This window comes from Gopherus flavomarginatus, chromosome 9 (genome assembly GCF_025201925.1).
Source record: "Gopherus flavomarginatus isolate rGopFla2 chromosome 9, rGopFla2.mat.asm, whole genome shotgun sequence".
NCBI classification, from domain to species: Eukaryota; Metazoa; Chordata; order Testudines; family Testudinidae; genus Gopherus; species Gopherus flavomarginatus.
In genome coordinates, this window is record NC_066625.1 from 1,800,583 (window position 1) to 1,825,127 (window position 24,545).

At 50.6% G+C, this 24,545-nt stretch overlaps 1 protein-coding gene across 1 annotated transcript; it reads left to right on the forward strand.

Moving 5' to 3' along the window:
* Nucleotides 1-1,317: 1,317 nt before the first annotated feature.
* Nucleotides 1,318-18,666, forward strand: SCNN1G (sodium channel epithelial 1 subunit gamma). Its single transcript, XM_050968597.1, is given in 16 exon segments — nt 1,318-1,401; nt 4,907-4,992; nt 4,995-5,233; nt 6,359-6,656; nt 7,428-7,621; nt 8,537-8,640; nt 9,126-9,184; nt 9,186-9,290; nt 12,424-12,522; nt 13,527-13,644; nt 14,770-14,848; nt 14,939-14,996; nt 15,637-15,666; nt 15,668-15,699; nt 15,899-15,974; nt 16,487-18,666. Coding segments are annotated over 16 exon segments (1,986 nt in total). The 5' UTR covers nt 1,318-1,370; the 3' UTR covers nt 16,865-18,666.
* Nucleotides 18,667-24,545: the final 5,879 nt, after the last annotated feature.

The following is a 24,545-nucleotide window of genomic DNA, read 5'->3' on the forward strand; positions in this document are numbered from 1 at the left end:
ACATTGAGAATGTGCCTTGTTCCTTTGAAAGCAATGTTCAGAAAAGCCAATGTGCTCACCGCAAGCGCATATTCCCTCGGAGGAGAGCCACCAACCTAGAGAACCGTCTCTTCATGTCTGATTTTAAATCAACGCTGCTCTGTCAACAACCAAACACGCAGCCCATTTCCTGCCCAAACTTCCTTCAGAGACATCCAGACACCTCCGCTGACTCAGGAGGGTGAGTTAACAAAAAGCAGCGGGGAATCAGAGAACATCCTCAAATACAATAGCAGCTTTTGTTATTTACTGGTATCGCAGTAGTGCCCACGGTCACCAGTCAGGACAGGGCCCCACTGCACGAGGAGCAGCACAGGGGCACCTGCACAAATAGTTCACAGCCTGAGAAGACAAGTGATGCCGGAAAGCGGGGGGGGGGGGGGGGGGGGGGAAGAGGCCTCCAACAGAGGCACTTGTCATAGACACAGACACTGCTGAATCTTCTTCTGAAGGAACAGTATAAATATGGAAAGTCTGTGTCAGCTCTCCGTCTGCTCAGATATTTCTACACACAGAGAGCCAACCTCCAAGTTACTGCCTGCCCACTCCTCCTCCAATCTACTGCACACCCCCCGCAACACACAGCACACCCCACCCCCTCCAACCCACTGCACACATTCCTCAATACACTGCACACCCAACCCCTCCAACCCACTGCACACTCCTCTAAAACAAACTGAAACACCCCAGCCCCTCCAACCCACACCACACCCCCTCCAACCCACTGCACACTCCTCTCATCACACTGTGCATCCCACTCCTCCTCCAACCCACTGCACACTCCCCTCACCACACTGCACAGCCCACCCCCTCCAATCCACTGCACACTCCCTACTCACTGCACCTCCTCTATCTAGACTCTGAGCTGCGGGTGCCAGTCAAGAGGGTGCAGTGGGGAGCGCTGCCCCCCACCCACAGACAGGAGGGGACGCTCCCCACGATTTAACCCCTTCTCCTGCCCCATCCCCTCAGCCAGGGTTTTCACCTGCCCCCCCGGCAGCTGTCCTGGGCATGGGAACCCCGGCGTTCTCAGCCTGCTCTGCAGCCAGCCGGTCCTGTGTCCCACCGGGGGGCAGCCCCCCAGGGCCCCCTGCCTGCAGCCCGCCCGCCCCTCTCCCCGCAGCTGCCGCCCCACCGGCTCCGCAGGGACCGGCCCGACGCCTTGCCAAGGCCTGTGCTCAGGCCTGCCGGCAGGGGGCGCCGCGGGGCGCTGTGGGCCGGGCAGAGGCGGGGCAGCAACCTGAGACTGGGCGGCCGCGGGGGTCGGTCGGAGCGCGCCGCTCGCCTCCCACACTGACACCTGCCGCCTCCCTGCCCGCAGCACCCGCCGCATGGAGTCCCCCCGGCCGGGAGACACGCGAGGTGAGAGCGCCGCGGGGTCCGGGGGGAGGGAGCCATGGGGGGCCCGGGGCAGAGCGGGGTCCGGGGGGAGGGACCGGGGGGCTGCGGAGCGGGGTCCGGGGGGAGGGAGCCGGAGCAGAGCGGGGTCCGGGGGGGAGGGAGCCATGGGGGGCCCGGGGCAGAGCGGGGTCCGGGGGGAGGGACCGGGGGGCTGCGGAGCGGGGTCCGGGGGGAGGGAGCCGGAGCAGAGCGGGGTCCGGGGGGAGGGAGCCATGGGGGGCCCGGGGCAGAGCGGGGTCCCGGGGCAGAGCGGGGTCCGGGGGGAGGGAGCCATGGGGAGCTCCGAGGGGGAGGGACCAGGGGCAGAGCGGGGTCTGGGAGGAGGGACCCGGGGGGCTCCGGAGCAGAGCGGGGTCCGGGGAGAGGGAGCCAGGGGGCTCCGAGGGGGAGGGAGCAGGGGCTCCAGGAGCAGAGCAGGGTCCGGGGGGAGGGACCCATGGGGGCCCCGGAGCAGAGCGGGGCCCGGGGGGTGCGCACCTGTCCGTCCTTGGGCGCTCAGGGTCCACCTGCATCTCCTCCGCCCTGTGGCTCCCGGCCCGGCGCTGGCTCCCTCCCGTCTCTGCGCTGGGATGAGCCGGGCAGCCTGCGCCAGGCGCTGCGATGCCCCCTCCCATGTCCGGGCAGCCAGAGCCGCCCCCCGGTCACAGGGTCCCGTGTCCCCAGCTCCCCTCCCCGCTCTAGAGCCACCAGGAAACACCGGAGCGTTTTAAAAGCGAGTCTGTCTCTGCAGCTACCGCAGCCTCCGAGCAGCTGGGGGCTGAGAGCGCCTGGCTGGGGAGCTGGCGCACCCCTGGGGCATGGCAGAGCTTTCCAGCCTGTCATTCTGTCCGTGAGCGAAGGGTCCCAGCACCGACTGGGGGACGGCGCCCATTTACCGCTGGTTCCCAGCAGGAATCTTGGTTCTTCCCTCCTTGCATAGGCAAAACCCACTGCCAGGAGGAGTGCAGGATAATCCTGCAGGTCTGGCGCACCCCAGTTCTGCACAAAGGTTTGTGCCTAAGGAGGCCAGGTGAGCCTCAGGCAGGGGGTGATAAAGGAGAGCCCCAGTTAGCAGAGAGGTGAGGCTGGTGCCTCCCACAGCTGCTTCAGCTCCACTTCCTAGAAATACTTGGGTAGAAGATAAGTGTAAATCTTTCACCTTAAAATCAGCAAACACTTGGCAATAATGAGTAACTTAAACCACACGGGAAAGGCACCTGCCTGGCTTTCGCTTTCAAATGCCAAGGGACCGTTGGTTTGCTACAAATCATGGCCCTGATCCTGGGAAAACTCATGCACCTGAGTAACTTTACTCATCTGAGTAGCCCCATTAACTCAAATGGGACTGACTGCTCCAGTAAAGTTGCTCACTTGATTAAATCTTTTGCAATTGGCCCCCGTGTCCGTGTGTACAAAATGATGGTTTCCTATTTCTTGAGTAAACTTCATTTTTCTAACATTTTGTACATTACTGGAGATTTGCATGTGTGCGTGTATTTAGGTCTGGTTTTAAATCCTGTGGTTTTCCTTTGTAAGATTTATGAATTCAAGAGACTTGGGCAAATCGGCAATAAGAACAAATTGTAGAATGTGTCATTTGTGGGAAAGTGTTTTGCTATTTTTTGCACAAATGTATTTTACAGTGACACTTCCTAGCTGGGAAATATTTAGCAAAATGATCAGTGCCCCAGGACACTTTCTAGATGCTCACGTTCCCTGGCTAGTACCAGTAATTCTGAGTTGCCATCTCTGTAACTGCAGCAGTTTCTATTCCAAGCAGAGGTCTGTGCTTCCCAGCCTGGCAGCGTAAGCTGCTATGTCCGTGTCACTATGCTGTTTGCAACTGCTTGGTGTCTGTTGCCCTGGAAATGCACTTAGGACCCAATCCTGCAAACACTTCTGCGTAAGAGTAATTTTACTCATGTCAGTAAACCCCAACACTGAGATCAACAGTATTTGCAGGATTGAGCCTGTAGTGAATTTGGTGCAGGGCAAGCGGATGACCTCTAAGGTTGGGGGCCCTAGTTTAACACTGATCACCTGGAGAATTAGCAAAGGGAGCAAGCAAGAAATACCAGAGATAAATGAGCTTGCATTTGCCTCTGCTAGATTTGTGAGTGCCCTCCAGAGACCGCTGTCTGCCTAGGGAAGTGCCCTTGTAAAATACAGAGTACCTTTCCCAGACTGGGTTGCCAACCCTCCAGGAGTGGCCTGGAGTCTCCTGGAATTGGTGTTGATCTCCTGGTGACTGCTGAAAGCAATCTGGAAGATTTTAATAGGATATTTTAAGAAAATGACATTATACCATGTTGAGGGGGAGGGGAATCTCACAGGATCGCTTCAGTCAGAGTTGGAAACCCTATTCCTAGACCTGAAGAAGAACTCTGTAATGCAAAATCATAGAATCATAGAAAATTAGGGTTGGAAGGGACCTCAGGAGGTATCTAACCAATCCCCAACTAAATCATCCCAGCCAGGGCTTTGTCAAGCCTGACCTTAAAAACCTCTAAGGAAGGGGATTCTACCACCTCCCTGGGTAACCCATCCCAGTGCTTCACCACTCTGAGTGAAAAAGTTTTTCCTAACATCCAACCTAAACCTCACTGCAACTTGAGACCATTGGTCCTTGTTCTGTCATCTGCCACCACTGAGAACAGCCGAGCTCCATCCTCTTTGGAAACCCCCTTCAGGTAGTTGAAGGCTGCTATAAAATCCCCCCCTCACTCTTCTCTTCTGCAGACTAAATAAACACAGTTCCCTCAGCCTCTACTTGTAAATCATGTGCCCCAGCCCCCAAATCATTTTTGTTGCCCTCTGCTGGACTCTCCCCAATTTGTCTACATCCCTTCTGTAGTGGGGGGGGCCCAAAACTGGACACAATACTCCAGATGAGGCCTCACCAGTGCCAAATAGAGGGGAATAATCGCTTCGCTCGATCTGCTGGCAATGTTCCTACTAATACAGCCCAATATGTCGTTAGTCTTCTTGGCAACAAGGGCACACTGCTGACTCTCATCCAGCTTCTCGTCCTCTGTAATCCCCAGATCCTTTTCTGCAGAACTGCAGCTTAGTCAGTTGGTCCCCAGCCTGTAGTGGTGCATGGGATTCTTCTGTCCTAAGTGCAGGACCCTGCACTTGTCCTTGTTGAACCTCATCAGATTTCTTTTGGCTCAATCCTCCAATTTGTCTAGGTCACGCTGGACCCTATCTCTACCCTCCAGCGTATCTACCTCTCCTCCCAGCTTAGTGTCATCTGTGAACTTGCTGAGGGTGCAGTCCATCCCATCCTCCAGATCATTAATGAAGATGTTGAACAAAACCGGCCCGAGGGTTGATCCTTGGGGCACTCCACTTGGTATCGGCTGCCAGCTAGACATGGAGCCGTTGATCACAAAAGCTTGTCTCTCTCACTCATTGCTGGTACAACAAAAGATATTACCTCACTCACTTTGTTTCTTTACAATATTTTGTCATCCTCCATGTGTAGAGTTAAACATGGCTCCTGGGAAGATGATCAAAGCCAAGATCAAGAAGACTTTGCCGGTGACTGGCCCTCAGGCTCCAACAGTCAGGTGGAGCTGATGCGCTGGTACTGCATGAACACCAATACGCATGGCTGCCGGCGTATTGTGGTATCAAGAGGACGCTTGCGCAGGTTCATCTGGATCCTGCTCACCTTGAGCGCCGTGGGGCTGATCCTGTGGCAGTGTGCTGAGCTCATCGTGTCCTATTACACGGCCTCTGTCTCAGTCACTGTGCAATTCCAGAAGCTGCCTTTCCCCGCTGTCACCATCTGCAACATCAACCCTTACAAGTAAGCCATGAGGGGTCTGGGGGTGGCTAATTGCTGTATAAATGGCAGTCACACCATTACAGCCAGGGTGTTTTCAAAGGGCACAAGGAAAGTGTTTCTCAGACATTTGTTAAATAATTTTTCCTCAAAACTCTTTCCAGCACTAAGCCCCTCAGGAAGCTTATCCTGCTGCTCTGACACCACTGCTCTTTAATTCCACCTCCTTACTGTTATCTCTTCCCCCTTCCCACAGCACCCTCAAATGCTGCACCTCTACTTCCTAGCTGGTTACACTCGGCAGACATCTGTAGCCATATTTGACTTACCTGTGCTGAGCCAAGCTAGATGCATTTAGCTCGTTTTATCTTTCTGCACAAGTCAGCCCCCGGGTCCCCTGATCGTTCCTGGGGCTCTCTCTGAACGCCATCCTTCCAGTAATGGAGAGCTCAGGCCTAACTAATATTCCAGGCACACACTCTCCAACGGGGGGCAGAGAGTTTGCCATCTCCTCTCTCTTGGATGGGACGCCTTGGCATATGCTGTCCAAAATTGCGTTGGGTTCTTTTTCTACCAAAGTGTATAATCTGCTGTCCCTCTCCCCATCCCAGTCCCTCTGCCATTCCTGCTCTCTGGTCTCTCCTGCCCATGGAGGATCTGCACTTCAGATTGCATTGTCCCCAGGATAAATCTTCTCCATTTCCTGTCCATCTTTCTGCTCTCTCTAGTTTTGGAAATTCCTCTTCAATGTATTACCATATGTCACTGCCTTCTCTAGCCTCTCCAGCTCATTAATTAAGATATTAAAGAAGCTCAGACCTTACAGTGACCTCTTCACAGTTCAGTCTGTTGCTGTTTATAATGGCCTGTTGTTCCTAGTCCTTCAGTCAATGGGCAATCTCTACCATCCAGCTTTTACCCAAGCCAATTCAAATTAATTGTGTGAATAAAAGTTCCAGACAGTATATGAAGTGAAGCATCAGTACTAAGTCAGTCTAGGGAGGAGAGTGAGGAAGAGCTGGCTGTTCCCTATAATAAGCTATTCATTGTACAATGCATAGGACAGGATAGGACTGCATGGAGTAGTCCAGCAGGGTGACACGGGGAGAATATGGCCTGTTATTTCCTATTACCTTCTCTCCAATGTAGGTATAGTGCAATGAAAGAGCACTTGTCTGAACTGGACAAAGAGACAAAAAATGCTTTGGAGACCTTATACGGATTTTCAGAGGGCAAATCCAAGGTACGTCGGGATGCAGGTGACTGGAATGCTACAGAGAGCAAATTTCTTGAAAGAATCCCTCTGCTAAAGTTCGAAGACCTCTCTAAGAAGACTGTGACTGAGATTCCAAGTGGCAATAAACGGAAAATTGAGACCAGTGTCTTTCACCAAGGTTCCAGCATGGTGAATACTGGGGATCCACAGGATGTCGTGGGCTTTCAGTTGGTGAGTTCCATTCCCACGTGGTGACTGGGCGAGGTGTTGGCAGAGGGAGTGGATGTGCTAGGGCAGGCACCGCTGTTTGAGGAGATGACAAGTGTAGCACTGGAGGGAAATGATAAACTTTCAAGAGTTAATTGAGGCTTTAGTGAGGAAGAGATACAAAGAACCTTCAAGGATGGAGAAACCCATGTACTGTAGATCTTCCAAATCCAGTCCCCTGACATAGGGTGCAGTTTTCAGCAGGTAAACATTCATCCACCAGTTCCTTAAATATGTCCATCCACTGCTTCCCGCAGATTATTCCACATGCCCACAACCCTCTAGAAGAAAAAGTCCTTTTTGAAATCCAGCCTAAAATGCTTCCTCTTTATTGCCAACCATGACACTGGAGAGGACATTTCTTAGATCCCCCATGATGAGCCTCCACCAGTCATGCTTCTTTAAGGTTACACACATTCAGTTCCTGATGTCCATGCTCCCAGGGAAGGCCACTTTGTTTCCTCTGTATCTTTTCCAGACTGATCTGCCTTCAGAATGCACACAGTTCTCAACACGAGGTCTACCAAGGACCTTTTGAAGAGGAACCATTTTCTTCCTTGGTTTATGTATCCCATCATACCTCATTTATCTTCTCTTTTTTTTATTTCTCTTGCAACTAGAAACTTCCTGCTTGAGTAGCATTTTTCAGTAGAAATCATATTGCAAACCCTTCAATGGAAAATTACACCACGTCTTCCTCACCTGAAACTCATTTTCCTCCTTTATTATTATTAGTGTGATCCAAACAACAGCAGTGACTGTGCAGTTTACACATTCAGCTCTGGGGTAAATGCTATTCAAGAATGGTACAAGCTGCATTATATGAACATCATGGCACAAATACCCTTGGAGACGAAAGTGAATATGGGCTACTCCGCTGAGGATCTTCTGCTGACATGTTTCTTCGATGGCATATCTTGTGACACAAGGTAAGTGCACAAAAACTACTCACCAGCCTAACTTAGTGTGCTCTTAGGGAGAAATTCTGGACCAGGATTTCATTTAGTGACTGCAAAAAGAACAAGGAGTCCTTGTGGCACCTTAGAGACTAACAAATTTATTTGGGCATAAGCTTTTGTGAGCTGAAATCCACTTAATCAGATGCATGGAGTGAAAAATACAGTAGGAAGATATAGAATATCAAGATTGGAAGGGATCTCAGGAGGTCATCTAGTCCAACCCCCTGCTTAAAGCAGGACCAATCACCAGACAGATTTTTTCCCCAGATCCCTAAGTGGCCCCCTCAAGGATTGAAGTCACAACCCTGGGTTTAGCAGGCCAATGCTCAAACCACTGAACTATCCCTCCCCCCAAACACGAAAAGATGGGAGCCGCTATACCAACTAGCGAGACAAGTCAATTAATTTCTTCTGCTGACAACAGCCCACCTTAATTGATTACTCTTGTTATAGTTGTATGGCAACACCCATTTTTTCATGTTGTCTGTGTATATATATCTTCCTACTGTATTTTCCACTCCATACATCCGATGAAGTGGGTTTTAGCCCACGAAAGCTTATGCCCAAATAAATGTGTTAGTCTCTCAGGTGCCACAAGGCTACCTCCACTCTGAAGTTAGTGACTGAATACCCTAATAGTGCACACACTTCTCTTCCTGGGACTGTAACATGTTTGTTGGCTGTTTTATGTAGCGATATGGCATGAATATGTACATTGAGCCTCATCACTTAAGTAACAAACAGTCTAATTTAGGACCCTTAACACCCGTTAAACCCACTTGCTATCTCTCCTGTCAGGCTGATGGGAGATCCAGTGAGTAATTTACATTGCGACAGGCAGTTAGACCAGAGCCTAGGATGAAAAAAATGTTTGCTCTCTTTTAGAAACTTCACCCCTTTCCATCATCCACTGCATGGCAACTGCTACACCTTCAATAGTGGAGAAAACGGAAAAGTCCTGACCACCTCTACAGGAGGCAGCGAGTACGGTAAGGGAACCAAGTTAGTAGAGACACTGGAAAGCAGATTGTTCAGGGAACTGGATCCTAAGGGGGTTGACTGACAACTAGACATGTTATCTGATTGTGTTGGTTCAAATGAACATTTCCTCAATCTGTTGCCAAATCACATGAATCGAATGTTGTTGCATCTCTAGAGTTTTTCCACCTGAAATTATTCCTCCCCAGTTATGTAACTTGGTTTTTAATAGGTTTTCAGTTACATTCTAAGTTATCACAACTAGTTTTTATTAGTTGTGCTGGATGCTAAAGATTAGCTGCAGCAGTGCTTGGACAGGCATTGATGCACCCACATGATATCCTGACAATTCCATTTGAAGCCAGATGTTCAGTCCAAACAGCTGATGACAGTTAAAATTGAAGAAGATTGTACAGTGACCATAGACTGGTCGACTCTCCCTCAGATAGGGCTAAAGCTTTTTTAACCCCATCAATGCTATTTCTTTGTTCTGCAGGGTTGCAGGTTGTTCTTTACATAGAGGAAGCTGATTACAATCCCTTCCTGGTGACCTCGGACCGGAGCCAAAATCATGTCCACGAACCAGCATGAATATCCCTTTATTGAAGATATCGGGACTGAGATTGAGACTGCAACGGCCACCTCCATTGGGATGCACTTTGTGAGTGGCAGAGATCTTTCTCCTCAGGCTCACGGTAGCGCTTACAAACACTGTATTAACTGTGTTAAATAGATCCCGCTGCTGCCTCTCAGCATCCTGGAAAGCTGAGAGGGCACAGTTATGCCCCAGGCCTGGCTCTCTAAAGCGCATTTGAAAGCATGAGGCCAGAGAGAGAGCCACTGTAATTGACCTGTGCTAGAGCACTCTTCGGAGCCACGTTTCATTGCTCAGGGGTGAGAGCTGTTGGAAATCAGGCCTGTGGGAATCCCACACCTACGGGTGACCCTGGTTTTATTCCGTGGATTTCTTCAGGATTTTGATGTTTTCTACAACGTTTGAGGCGCTATCCGCACCATCAAACCCCTGGTTTAACTCACGTGCTGTAGCACAGTACAGACGTGGCTGTGGTCAGATCAGGTTCTGATGTGGTTTGGCTACCAGAGCAGACGAGCTAAAGCACAACTCTGACATCTGGCTATTCTGATTGGCTAGCTGGGTTCTATGCTTCCTGCCCTGCTGGGCTGGCTGTGAAGAGACCCTGCCAAGGGGAATCTCCCACCATTGCTATCACTGGGGGTAGGGTGGAGGCTGAAATAAGGTGCTGGGAGTTTCCCAAAGTAGTTCAGTGTACAGTAGGTGATAGTGTCCTAAGGGGCCTTTGCCTGTTGCAGAGAAGCTAAAGCTGTGCCATCAGAAGAGACAAACTTCTCCATTAATCTCGAGGACCAGTTAAGTAATCGTTTGGGCTTTTCTTTTCTCTGCTGTTCACTGTACCACAAACACCCAGCAAAGCTGCTTATTTGGAGCGGCTGGGCGTGCCCTGCCCTGATAGTCCATGCATTAGAAAGGACAGTAGGATAAAGTCTGATAGGTTCAAATGTGCATCGAGATGACTATCTTCCAGGTGTCTGGATAAGCATTAGGGACAAGTGACTTTACAGTGTCTAAAAATATGACAGTGAGCCTTCTCAAAGAGGCTGGTAGGTTTCTATAAAAGCAGGCATGAGTAAGCAGCAGCAGAGGGTTAGATCTATAGAGGCCTAAAATATCTCCCAGTCCTACCTATCCCCCATGTCCTTGTCTTGTGCCTATAAAATAAGAACAACTCCACATATCACATTAGCAAAACTCTACTGGAACAACTGTATTTATTGAAAAACATGGTTTGCGTTGGCATTCCTCAACTATCTCATACACCGCCTTAAAGTCCCAGAGCCATGTCTTGGAGCAGTAGATTTCTGGCATCAGCTGGTCACAGGACAAGACTTGGTGCACAGTGAATAAGAGAGTCACTCAAACAGAAAAGACTGACACACAAACTCTGACACGGAAGAAGTGCCCTCTCATAATCAATACATTGGTTAACAGGAAACCGTTGCAAATATTCTGAATGTGTAGGTGGTTAGACTTTGAATACCCTGAAATATGGTAGTTTTTGCAATACACAAAAATAAGATTCAATAAATTTCCTTGGAATTGGGTTTAAGAGCTTACAGACAGGCTGCTTGCATTGGGATGTATCAGAGAAGGTAGAATCCCGCTTCCAGTTTCTTCATCTCAGAATAAAAACTACATCTTGGTGCCATATTAGTAGTGACTATCAGAGGAGGAAGCATCCGAGCCTGACATTTTCTGAGAGCCTTTATAGAGAGCGATCTGTGGTTGTCACAGACTGGCTGCTTCACATGCAACCCCCACAACACTGTCTCCTCGGGGCACCCTGATCAATCCTGCACATGCATCCAGTTATGCAAAGGAGAGCCCAGTGCACACATCCACTGAAATGCTCATGCCACTACACAGCTGCATGTGTGTGCACAGATGGGCTTGTACACGGGCACTTGGTATTTTGCAAATGTGGGTGTCTGGATACATAATGGATGTACATGCATTTTTGTAGATGCACCAAGACCCTCCCACCTCTCTAAATATACTGCCCACAATGTCCTAAACCAGGACGTGGGTAATATTTCCCGTCCCTCGTCCACACACAGAGCAATGTTATTTCAGTGCAGGAATGACAGAAAAGGAGCACATTGCCACAGCAGAAATTCTACCAAAAGCAGCTCTCAGAAGCCAAGGACAAGACAAGCAAAGGGACCCAGTAGCAGATCCTGCGAGGCAGGATTCCTAGCATTAGATCTCTTCCAGGAACTGAAACAGCGACACTTAAAAGCCATTTCACATGAATTTTCAAAAGCAACCAGTCTCTTCTTGCTCTCTCCAGACTGAATCAGTGTCTTTCCTTGCCCCTTCCAGGTGTAATTTCAGTCTTTGATTGAAGCAATGGAGCTGGACTGCACAAGTGACTACAGCCAGGGTTGCTGGGGTCTGGAATTTCTACAGCCCCATAGCTGTGCATAGTGCTTTACAGACAGGTCCTGCCCCAAGGAATTTACCCTCAGGGGCCCTGGTCCTACAGTCAGATCTACTAGCACAGACCCCTGTACCCACATGAAGCCCATTTGCCGGGTCTGTGTTCCTGGAGCTGACTGCAGGATCTATGGCCAAGTCAGACACGGTATGGGCAGAGAGTATGGATGTACAGACGTTTGAATGAGTATTCCTGAGATCTGGTGCACATCTCCAGGCATTCTTTTAGGACTGTCGGTGGGTGGGCGAGTGGGAGAGGCTAGGCAGAAGCAGGGAAGTTGGAAGAAGGTAAGAGGTAGCCAAGTGCACTAGTGGCCTGAACCTCCAAGTTGCTGAGTGCTCTTAACTCCCATTGACTTCAGGAGAGGTTGAAGATACTCAACACCTATCAGTATTGAGCCCTCAATCAGGAGGCCCCTTATTCCAGGCACAGGAGACAGAATGGGGAAAGATGAACGCCCAGAAAAGATTATGGCTTTGAGGCAGGAGGCATCTCATGGAGGTGTCAAATGTAATTAATAAAGAATCTAAGAACAATTCTAGCCACATAATCTCCTCCACAAAAGCAGCCTATGTCCTACAGGCTAATTCTCATAAACTATACGGTGGGGGCACAGCCCAGAAGTAGCTTCAACCCTGCATCATCATTGTTATTGTTTAGGACTCTGATCCCAGGGTGTCCAATAAGCAGCACTGAATGGTGTCTTTCCTTCAGCTCTGCTGGGGTATCTCAAATGAACATTCGGGTTTCTGGTTTCAGACTCAGTCTCACAAGCTAAGCAAACCGTACAGCGACTGCACCGAGACTGGCACGGACATTCCAGTAGCGAACCTCTACAACAAGAGCTACTCGCTCCAGGTAAAGCTCCGTTACATTTGCTTTGTCAGAGGCAAGGTGGGGGATGTAATAATTCCCTGATAATCAGAAACTTCCGTGTATAAACTATGTACTGTTCCCTTAAACAGTATCTTAATAAATTTTTAAATCTGCTCTTGGATCAACTTCTGTTGGTGAGAGAGACGCGCTTTCTAGCCCCATCGAGATTCTTCCTCTGGTTTTTCGGTCGTTTGGGCGATCCCCGTATACAAACAGCGCCGTATTCTGCAGTGCTAGCCCCCAACCCTGCAGAAGCTCTGCTCCAGTTGAAATGCTTTGGAGCACAGCTGTAAAATACTGTAGTGCTTTTAAAATTAGGGTTTTGTTCCAAAGGGATTGAATCTTGAAGTTGCCTTGGGGATTTTGTCATATAGCAGGAACATTGGCTCATTATGAAATTCTCTGGCACTGCTGGACTGGAAAATATTTGCCAAAGAAATGTTGCTGCTTAGTGTAACCCTTGAAACCTGAAATTGTGACCCCTGTCAGATAAGACTCCATGAATAACTGATACGATCTAACCTGTGTCCAACCAGCAGAACGCTTACAAAGAAAGTTTCCACTAGGTTTGCATGACTCCTGTAATAGGCTCCGCCTTGAAAGCATCAGGCATCCTGGTTTCCTCCATGATAATTCCCATTGCGCTTATATTAATTGCTACTTTTTGCAAATCTGGCACCTAGGCTTGATTCTTCTTTTATCAAATATAAAAATGCAGCCCCCTGTGATGTGATGCCAGCTGAGGTCACACAGACCTCCAGTAGGATTAATTCATTAAAGCACAGAGCCCTGCACTGCAGTTGGTAGGGACTGAAGATGGGGCCCTACCTACTGCAAATTCCAGCTGGAAATGTTAGATTCTGCTGGTTCCCACTGACAACCCATTCTGGAATGGAGCAGTAAGTAGCAGAACCTAGAAGCAACCCAGGCATCCTTGCGCATTTGTTGGCTCATAGAAACCCAACTCTTGGTTTATTTCCCTGCAGATTTGCCTGCATTCCTGTTTCCAGAGGGCCATGGTGGATACCTGTGGCTGTGCCCAGTATGCCCAGCCCTTACCTCCTGGTGCAGAGTACTGCAACTACAAGAAATACCCCAACTGGAGTAAGTTCTTCACAGCACGAGTAAAGTCCCCACACAGCCTCCTTTACCGCCTAGTTATAACCACCAAATGTGCTCCTGACAGACACGCCCAGCTCAGCCCCTGGCATTAGATCATTACCACACGCACTATTCGCCACTGAAATCTCCACCCACGCAAGCCCAGCCGGGCTGGAGGAAAGGTGAATCTGTCTTGGAGTAATGCGGGCACCCTTGCCAGCTTTTATTGCTCAGCCTAGAGATTAGCTCTCTGCTAGCAAGAGCTCCTGTGTCTCTGAAATCCCAGCTACACACTTCGGAACGCTACTGGATTGTGCTCTGGTAGCATTTGGAGGCCCCGCCTGAGTCCAGGGTTCTGTTGTGTTAGGGGTTCTCAGGACACACGTTTTGGTGGCCAATCAGAGTGCGGCCACCAACTCTAGTTTTTGATCACTCTCACACTTTTTCCTAAAATACTTAATTAGCGTTAGGAAAAACAAACAAATATGCACATAGATACGTCCAAATCATCGTAACTTATTCACTGCTAGCTAGTAAGGGGGCACTGAGGGTGGTTGGCCAGGGGAGGTAGCGGGGGCCCAGAGCATGAAGCTTTGTGGCTGGAGGACGGGCCTGGGATTGGAGCACAAAGCCCCAGGGCTGGAGCCCAAGGCCTGAGCCCCACCGCCCCTAGGAAGGTGGGGAACTCACCAGCTGCCTGCTCCTCCAGCGTTGCCCAGGTGTCTCCAGGGGCCCAAACCCTTGCTGGTACCCCAGCAACCAGCCCCAGGGCATGCATCCAGGAGCAACAGGGAGGAGGAGGGGCTGCTGCTTTCCCCTCCCCCCCAAATCACAGTGAAGGAGGCTATGGCCACAAGAAAAGCCTCTGGTGGCTGCATTTGAGAAACACTGTGCTAAACTCTGTGCGGATGCTTAGCAAGAGCCTGCCCTGCCCTGAGAAGCGTGTCTTTCCAGGGGAAGTATTTATCCCCACTTTGTAGTGGGAGAAATGAGACCCTCAGAAGAGAGGGGACTTGCCCAAGGCACAAAAGGAGTCTGTTCCGGAGCCAGGAATTGAACACAGGTCTCCCAAGCCCAGACTCTCTATCTGGCTTCCCCAGCCAGTTACCCTGTGCTCTCTTTCTGCAGTGTACTGCTACTACAAGCTGCATGAGAAGTTTGTGAAGGAGCAGCTGGGTTGTCAGCAGATTTGCAAAGAAGCCTGCAGGTAAGTCCTGCTGCCAGATAGGCAAGAAATGAAACATTCCTCATGCAGGAATTCAGACCTACAGCTAACACCAGGCCTCTTTTCCCACAGCTTTAAGGAATGGACGCTGACCACCAGCTTAGCCCAGTGGCCATCTTCAGTTTCTGAGGTGAGCTCCCAGTTCTGCTCTGCTTACTCAGCCAGCCTAGACACACAGTGAGGGTAGCAGGCGCTGCGTCCGGCTGGCTTGGTTCCCTTGTGCCTCGGACCACAGGATCATTGTCAGGCTGGGGCTTTCCTGCTCCTGCTGCTGTGTCACATCCTCCAGGGGTTCCCTGCAGCCTCAGTGAGGGCTTCCCTCCCCCCAAAGGGAGGGGTGAGCCCAGATTTCTCAGCGATGGGGAGATGAGGTTACACGGGCAAACAAAATGGGGAGGGGAAGCTTCCCAGCTCCAACAGGAACCAGATAAATCCAGAGGTGCAGCTTTGGAAGTGAGAGGCCCCTCCTGTATTTGTGAGCATCAGCCTAGTGCTCCTGACCAGGGGATCTGAACACTTGCAATGTGTGAGGCTCCCATACCCAGATACAAGGACACAGCCTGGCCAAGAAGCTCACCAGCTAACCTGGAAACTTGTCCCCTGGGGGTCAGTCTCTCTGGGTCTGCGAGATCCCCCCCTGGTGATAGCGTGAGATCCCCTACCACACAATCATGGCATTCTAGAATGAAACCTGGGCCAAATGAGCTGTCGCGTCCCAGGCTCCCTGGGCTTGTGCTCATGGCAGTTGCATTGTTTTCTTGTTTTCCAAGGACTGGATGCTTCGAATCCTCTCCTGGGACAAAGGGCAGGAAAATCAACAAAATGCTGAACAAGTAAGTTTCCCCCTGTGTATTTCCAGCCTGTGTCCTGAGTTCAGATACAATTGCTGCAACCCTAACAATGGCAATAGAAAAGAACGCTCCCTTCGAGGGGCCTGGCCCTACCCGTCCAACTGGTTCTTTAAATCACTCTTCAGTGAGCCTCACACTGGTGTCTGACTAAAGCCAGGACCTGTTCTCGCTCTCTTCCCAGAACGGACCTCGCAAACCTCGTGGTGTTCTACAAAGACCTGAACGAGAGATTTATTTCCGAGAATCCCGCCAACAACGTAAGCTCTGACGTCTGCAAGCGTCTGTTTAGACCCAGAATGGGTCCAGTGCAGGTAGCAGCAGGACAAGCTTCCCCAAACAGTGCCCTGCAATGTGCCCCAGTTCTGTCCTGTCCCTACCCTCTCCAGAGGCATGCGGGGAGCTCAGGTTCCTTGGCCCATTCAGTCCTTGTCCTCTGTCACGTAGGCACCTCTCCTCTAGGAACGGCCCTGAGACAAGTGTCAGCGACTTTTCTGTTTCTGTGTTAGGTGATATTTCTAAAGCATAAGTGAGAGAGGAGCTGGCAGGAAGCTTAGAGACGTGCCCGTTACAGTTCACCTTCACTTTAGCACCCAGACTCCTCTGTATTGTGTCCCTTTAATGGTGTCTAGTTACCCTGCCCCTGGGCACCTTGTGACAGACGCTGATTGCTTGTCTCCTCTCTTGCTGCTGCTGTCCCGGCTGCTGCTGTCCCGGCCCCCAGGGAGGCCTGGCTGGGTCCGGCGTAACCTTGCACTCTCTTCTCCTCCAGATTGTCATTCTTCTTTCCAACTTCGGGGGCCAGCTGGGCCTTTGGATGAGCTGTTCCGTGGTTTGTGTCATTGAGATCATCGAAGTTTTCTTCATCGACTCATTCTTCATCGTCATGCGGCGCTACTGCCAGAAGGCGAAGAAATGGTGGAATGACCGAAAGGCAGCACCCCCTCAGGTTAACGCTCCAGCCAAAGAGGGCCACGACAACCCCGCGTGCATCGACGAGGACCTGCCCACCTTTAACACTGCCCTTCGCTTACCACTGCCCCAGGAAAATCACAGGCCCAGGACTCCGCCGCCCAACTACAGCACTTTGCAGCTAGACGCTGCATTCACAGACCCGCTGCCCGACACGCTGGACGGCAGGAGCCATTGACAGTATTTATCTCCTCCTCCAGAGGCCAAAGTAGGCAATGAACCAAACGTGTAATCCGGGTGTCCAGGAGCGAGAGGTGTGTGTCTGGGGTTGAGCACTGAGGGACTCTTGGGTAGGGTTCAGAGCCCTGGGAGGAGTGCAGGCAGGAAGACTCAGCCCCCCAGCACAGAGCAGTGGTTGGTAACGCCAGGTCCCAGTCCCTGGTGTTTTCCAGTGAAAGGTTGCTGACGCTGGTTTGTGCAGGTTGTAGAACTGAGCCGTGATGGGCCTTGCCAAACAGAGACAAGCCACCACCCTCCCCATTTCATCTGGGTAGGAATCACGCCTCAGGAGAAGCGGGCGTATCCAGCATAACCCCACAGCTGCTCCAGGCCTGATATGTGGGAACAACCCAGGCCTTTGGGACGGCTTGTGCTACTTGGCTAGGGGCAGGCAGAGAGGGAGCTCTGGGGAAAGCATTAAAACCATGCAGGTACTGGATGGTGGGGAGAGGAAAGGAAAATGCCACTGTAGGGTCAGATTCTAACCGGTTCAGCTAAACACGGAGCGGGCAGGATTCTGCCAACCACAGCCCAAGAGAGAAATTCCTTAGCCTGGGGGAGAACCTTGAAAGCCAGTCGAACTCCTCCTGGAGTAAGGCACTACTCAGCCTGAGTAAAAGGGAGCTAGACTCAGCCCAGCCCTTCCTTTAAAATGCCCGAAGTCTAATTTTGAGCAGGATAATGACCAGAGACAGCAATTAGTGCGCTCCTTAAGCAGCAGTCAGACCCACTCTTACACTAGCCCCAAAGTATCCCACTTACAGTGCAGGTGCCCTTGGCACACTCAGGTTCCAGCACTCAAAGGGCAACTGAATCCTCTTCATGCTGCAGTCATTTGACTCATGGGCCGGGCCCTTCTGCTGGGAAGTACCATTCAAAGGCTGGCACCCTTAGCCCGCACACAGCCCGAAGAACTGGCCTGTGCTCTGGGGAGCATCTCAGGAGCCAGGAAGGAAGAGGAATCCCACTCCCGGGCACAGTGGCAGCAGAGCCCCCTGGAATTCCTGTACCCAGACCCAGCCTCAGTGGGGAATAGTGAGCAGAAGATATACTGACCCCATCCCCAGGCGTGTTGCCCTCAAACTCCCCTTGTCCATTAGCATGCAGCGAGTTCCCTATGGAACTGCCCTCTCTGATGCCAAGCCTCTGTGCACAGGCTCCTTGGGTCCTACCACTAGTTCCGTCCTGGCCAGGGGGCACTGTACCTGCAGCTGTGACCCACTGAATTGAGATGAAAATAGTCGCTGGGTTTCAAACATTGGTTCTAAAAAGGTCACTGCTCATGCCCGTTCTCTCAGAATGGGTTAGCCCGAATCACTGGCATTTCCCTGCCTCGAGAACATAAAACGAGAACATTCACGGCCCAATTCTGCCCGCCTTGAAGTCAACAGCAAAACTCTCATTGCGACCCTAGAGTGAAGGCTGCAGCTCATTGTCTTCTCTCGTGTGCCCAGTTTATTGCAGGTGAGCACACTCCTGGCAAGTGCATTCTATATGGAAGGGTGCGCGTCCAGCCATGACTCAATCTCCCTCTTCCTAGTCGGTTCCTGCCATGGCCTCCTGGGAGCTGAGTAGAGTGGGCTGTGGGAGTATTAGGAGGGATGTGTGCTGGGCCAGCATCACCTCCTGGGTTTTCAGAGTACTGTGTTGTCAAATGAATCAGGCATTTTAACAGTGAGAACAAAGATGTTTCCAAGTGTGCAATACAAGACTCTTTTTTAACTGAATTATTTACCAGCAGAGAGGCTGGGAAACAAAGAACAGGGAAAGATATATTTTTTAATAAACTGTTTTTTTTAGTTAATGGATGTGTGTGTTGTTCTGCTTGGCTGTCCGAAGTCATTGCTGAGAACAAGGGAGCGGTGTCTCGCTCTCCCTGGCCTGCTCTATACCAGCCCGTTACATCTGTAACAAGGGATCAACTCAAAACTGCTCAGCAACTGGGAGTGACTCTTCGGGCTTGTCTACACGGTGGCTAATGTAAAGTGCACCATGCGGCTATAATTTCTAAAGCGCGTTGTGATGCACATTAATTGGTCCATGTGGTCCCTACTGGTGCGTACTGCACATTCCCTGGAGTGCTTTAACTACCAGCAGGGTCTACATCAGGGGTTGGCAACCTTTCAGAAGTGGTGTGCTGAGTCTTCATTTATTCACTCGAATTTAAGGTTTCGTGTGCCAGTAACACATTTTAATGTTTTTAGAAGGTCTCTTTCTATAAGTCTATAATATATAACTAAACTATTGTTGTATGCAAAGTAAATAAGGCTTTACAAATGTTTAAGAAACTTCATTTAAAATTAAATTAAAATGCAGAGCCCCCCGGACTGGTGGCCAGGACCTGGGCAGTGTGAGTGCCACTGAAAATCAGTTTGCATGCCGCCTTCGGCACCCGTGCAATAGGTTGCCTACACCTGGTCTACATGGACCAATTAACACACTTTAGAAATCACATCCCCCAGAGCACATTACTCCACCATACAGACAAACCCAAAGCTACTATCGTGGAATTGATTTATCTTGTGCAAGGTAGAGGCTCTGCTTTGAAGGGATGAAGTGCTGAGGGCAAAGGGTTGGCTGCCTGGGTCCTCTTTATAAATAACTATGTCTTGTTATTTGAAGAGGCACCTTCTCCCACAAGGCATACCTTCTTCCACCTTCCTGATTAAATTCTGTGCCAAATCCAAACAAAAACTCCCCTCCACCTTCCGGGGCTTTGCCAAAGGTGTATGCTGCAATCAGGTGACTATTTCCCAGAAGTTACACCTCATTAACACTGTAAATGTGCTGTGATTTATAGCGAGAAAGGTAGGGCTCCTTGGACAGCGGACTCTCTGGGGTTCTGCCTGCAATGCTTCTCCACTGGTGCCAGAACAAAACTCAGGAACTGAAACATGCTTTTCTTTTGTGGGGTGACATTCTAAATGAAACATGTCAAGGGCTTTCCCACTTTCCTATGCAGCCAGGGTGGTACTATTCGTCCCCACCGTCCCCCCCGGCTCACTACCTGCCATGCTCTTAAGGTGGGGCCTTTCCCAGCCTCTCCTCCATTTAGTTGGATGAAACCAAGAGTATGACCTCAGTCAGCCCCCCTTCTGCTCCATGACGAAGTTTAACGTCCAGAAGGGAGGAAGAATGCCAGGCCTCATGTGCACAATGGCACCTGGAGAGCCGTGATGTACATATACACAGCTTGGCTTCTCACCAGGCCATGCTGCATGACCTCTGGGCATTGTTCCCCGCGGAAGCCGTGAGCCTGGCACTGCCACTGTGTAGCAGGATATGGTGAAGCTGGTATGTTCTCAGCCCATCGTGGCCATTGAGATAGGTCACCAATTGTGCTTCACATTTTTGGTAGCAGTGAGGAGTCACTCCCATCAGAAAACTGCCACACCTGCCCCAGTTAGAAGTTACTTTTGTAACTAAGCGAGAGCCAGCTCGGGAATAAGCCATTACATGTTACATACTTTAGAAGGCTGCACTCCATCATCAATGCAGCTGCATCACACCTATCCTTGCTGATGTGACTTGAAGGGCAGAAAACCCTGGCATGGCTGTACAAGCATGGATATAGGGGTGGGGGGTTAATTCAAGTTTTAGTTACTGTATACATGCAGACTCTTAAATGCCAGAAAGGCAGAGAAAAGGGGCAGAAAACAGCTGTTCGATACACCCCAGCCTTCATGTGCTCAAAGAGTCCAAGACAATTTTTGTACTAGCTTACACAGCTCCATCCTGTGTAACACCAACATCTCTTCCTCCTGGTCACCAATCACTTACTGGTGGAGTAGGTGAGAATATCAATTATCTTAAAATCAATTTCTTTGCCACTAGGGAAGCAGTCTCAGCTAGTGAAGACTCAGGGTGATTTTGTAAGTCTCCCAGGCTAAGGAGACAGAGAAAGGGTGCTACGTTGCTTCTACATCAGTTAGTTACTGGATGTGGCTGATTTAGTTTGGGGTACTCTGGCGCCCTAGGCAACTGGCTAGCCTCTGTTAGCATCACATCACCGGTGTGTATTGCCAGTCTGCTGAGCTTGTGTCACTGGATTAAATGCCTACGTGGCCTGGAGTTCTGATACTGGGAAATATGTGGTTCCCCAATGTCAGGTTTAAGTCTGTGCTGGCTCCTGATTCTGAAGGCTTCTGGGGCCATCTCGGCTGACAGGACCTTTGGAGATTAATCTTTGGAGGGTGCATCTTTTGGCAGTAACAGACTGTAAACAGCATGTGGTGCTGAGGAATTTTCTGGCTTGAGAAGGGTCACTTGCATAACATCCATTCTATGCTTGGCCAGGAGCCACCACCTCAGGCCAAGATTTTATCTGTCAGCAACTGCACAACACTGGGTCTGGGTCAATACTTTGGCCCAGTCTGCACTAGGAGCACGTTACCAGTTTACGAATACCAGTGTACTGCAGACTTATAGACGTTTATGATTGGAAGGGACTGTAACAGGTCAACTAAGGCAGGCCCCTGCACTCAAGACAAAGCACTCCTAGTGTGGAGGCAGCTAACTCCCCGTTTAACCAAAACCCCATTGTCCAAATCCCTTCTTGTCCTCCAGCATGAGACACATGCCCTGTGCAGCAATTAAACGCTGGAGACAAGGAAGGGGTTTGGATAATGCAGTGGTGCACAAATAATAGGAGAGAGGGATAGCTCAGTGGTTTGAGCATTGGCCTGCTAAACCCAGGGTTGTGAGTTCAATCCTTGAGGGGCCATTTAGGGATCTCTGTCTGGGGATTGGTCCTGCTTTGAGCAGGGAGTGGGACTAGATACCTTCTGAGGTCCCTTCAATCCTGATATTCTATGAAGAGACCTCCCTCCCATCAGGACTGCGAGGAGGAGGAGCACTTAGCCATGGGGAAGGCCACTCTGTTGCTGAATGGCTTCTGCCTTGTAGATTATCCAACCTCCCAATTATCTGAATAAAGTCTGTGACCCACCTGCTACTTGGATGGTCAGGAGTGTACGGTACAGCTCATTCCACACACACACGGCAGCAGAACAAGCTATACTGCTACAGCAACGTTCTGCTGGTGTGTGCACTCAGGCTCTTGCTGGCACAGCCATGGATCACAGCTCTTCACGCCCCAGACTGACATAGCTCTGCTGGCAGACATGGCCGTCGACAGAAAAACCCAGGTGTTGCAACATGGAATAGATGATCATGCTCTTCCCTGTTAGCCAGCAGTGCTCAGCTAATGGCCCAGGGTGGTGTCCTGCAGCCCCAGGATGGCAGACCTGGCACTGAGGTCCTGACCATAACCAGTAATTAAAGATCCTATGGACAAGACTTAGGCTGGGTGCTCCACTTCGGGTAATTACATTCTACCTACAAAAAATTCCCCATTGCAGCTTCAGTTTCACAGGGGATTCTTCTCCTCCTGTCAAAGCTGTTGTGTAATGCTGCAGAACAGCTGTGAAGGTTCACATCAGAGGAAGGTGTGAAGTGGTCTGTACATCCAGCCTTTACTCAGTGTTTCTACAGCACCGCAAAGAGGGCCCAGAGCCAGGGCCGGCGCTACCATTTAGGCAGCCTAGGCAATCGCCTAGGGCGCCAGAATAATTGGTGAGCTCCGTTTTGCCGGAGGGGGCGGCAGGTGGCTCCGGTGGAGCTGCCACAGTGGCACCTGCGGAGGGTTCGCTGGTCCCGCGGCTCCGGTGGAGCTGCCGCAGTCGTGCCTGCGGGCGGGCGGACGGTCGGCTCCTCGCGCGGCTCCGGTGGACCGTCTGCAGGCACCACTGCGGCAGCTCCACTGGAGTCGCAGAGCACCGGACCCTCCGCAGGCACGACTGTGGCAGCTCCACCGGCGCCGCGGGACCAGCGCGCGGGGCGGCAAAATTGCCGTGCGCCTAGGGCGCTCAAACCCCTAGCGCCGGTCCTGCCCAGAGCTTTACCGCACACAGTAGACGTCCCTGTCCAGAAGAGTTCACAGTCTCACACCCTGATCCTGCAGTTGGATCCACTAGCAAGGAGGCCCAACTGGCCTTCTTGGGGGCACAGGGCTCCATGCTAGAAGACTGGATTGAAGGATCAGGACCTAAGTTAGATCATGAGGTGAGGGTGGCATTAGGACAGTTTGTGTTTGGCAGCTTCTTGCTGGTGGTTTGTTTGCTGTGATTTTTAATATTAAGGAACTGGAGCATTTGGGTGCTGGCAGGCAGCAGCCAGAGGGGCCTGGAAGTTGCCAGCATAAGACACAGTAGAAGTAAGATTTTCGGAAGGCCGTGGAGAGCAGGAAGGCTCAGGGTGCCGGAGTGGGAGAGGGGTCTAAGCATGGGAGACGTGCACTGCAGGCTGCTCTGCACTTACACATCTGACCGAAATAAGTATGTCAGTGAGGGGTGTGAATTTTTGCTGACATTCCAACCCAGGACAAGCCCATGAGCAGGGGCATTTACAGCAGCCTGAAGGTCTCTTGGAGCAGGATGGATTATTTCAGTTCCTAACCTGGAACAAGGTATTGTGGGATACGGACCTTTAACATGTATAGTATGTAACTGCTCCTCCATAGGACAGGCTTGTCAGTCTAGGCCTGCATAAGTAAAGTGGCTCAACTTTTACATGTGGGCAAGCAGCCCCTAGAGCAGAGGGATGCAGCCGGGGAGCTCCCGCTGCTCTATCCAGGCTCAGCGGGCAGGGCAAAGGTGCTGCCTGTATGCGTGAGTCACCCATATTTAGCGTTTCATTCAGTAGAACACAAAATCCATGACGGTCAGCATCCACTTCTTGTAGCCCCAGAGGAGACACTAACAGACGCTAACAGAGGAACCCTTTAGCCATAAGGATAAGATTTAACTCAGAGCTTCGGGGATTCGGGCAAAAACCACAAACACTTTCCTGTTCATTGTATCATCATATTCTGCAGATGATGTGCAAATCTTCTTGCTCACTTGCCGTAATGCACATTTCCAGAAGAAAGGGCCTGCATTGAGTATGGGGCTCTATGTCTGCTCGGGGGAAAGTAACTCTCCTGGGTTTATTTTGATTTGGCTTTTGAGCTGTGACTTCCTATTGACGCTGGACTTATGACTTATTACAATCTGTAACCCACTAACACACCTGTCTCAGCTGCTCCTCCCCCCATTTCCTCCCTAGGAGAGGAGGGGTGTTCATGGGCCACTTCACCATTAATGGTCTTTTGAAACAGTGTGTTAACGACATATGCTACATAATCTGTTCACAGCCCATAGTTAGCAGCGACACAGTGAGTGTCCCAGACCTGAGGAAGGACTCTGTGTTGAAAGCTGGTCTCTCTCGCATACAGAAGTTGGTCCAATAACAGATATTACCTCAACCCTCTTGTCTCTCTAATATCCTGGGACCAACACGGCTACAACCCCACATGCAATTCCTAGTGTTGACGATACAGCCATTAGCCAACCAGAGATCATCCATGTCCTGTGTAGCTCCAGCTGCCACTAACCACCTGTCTATCTGTCACTCTGTATCTGACCTTTCAGTCCTCAGCCTCCACGGAAACCTGCACAACACTTTCAAAAGACGAGCCCAGGAGCTAACACTCATAACTCTGCCAGCCAGATGCTAAAACTCATGGACTGACTAGAGATACTGGATTTACAGCTTATTACAAGGATCCATAACCCACTAACCCCCATTTTTGTCCTATAACT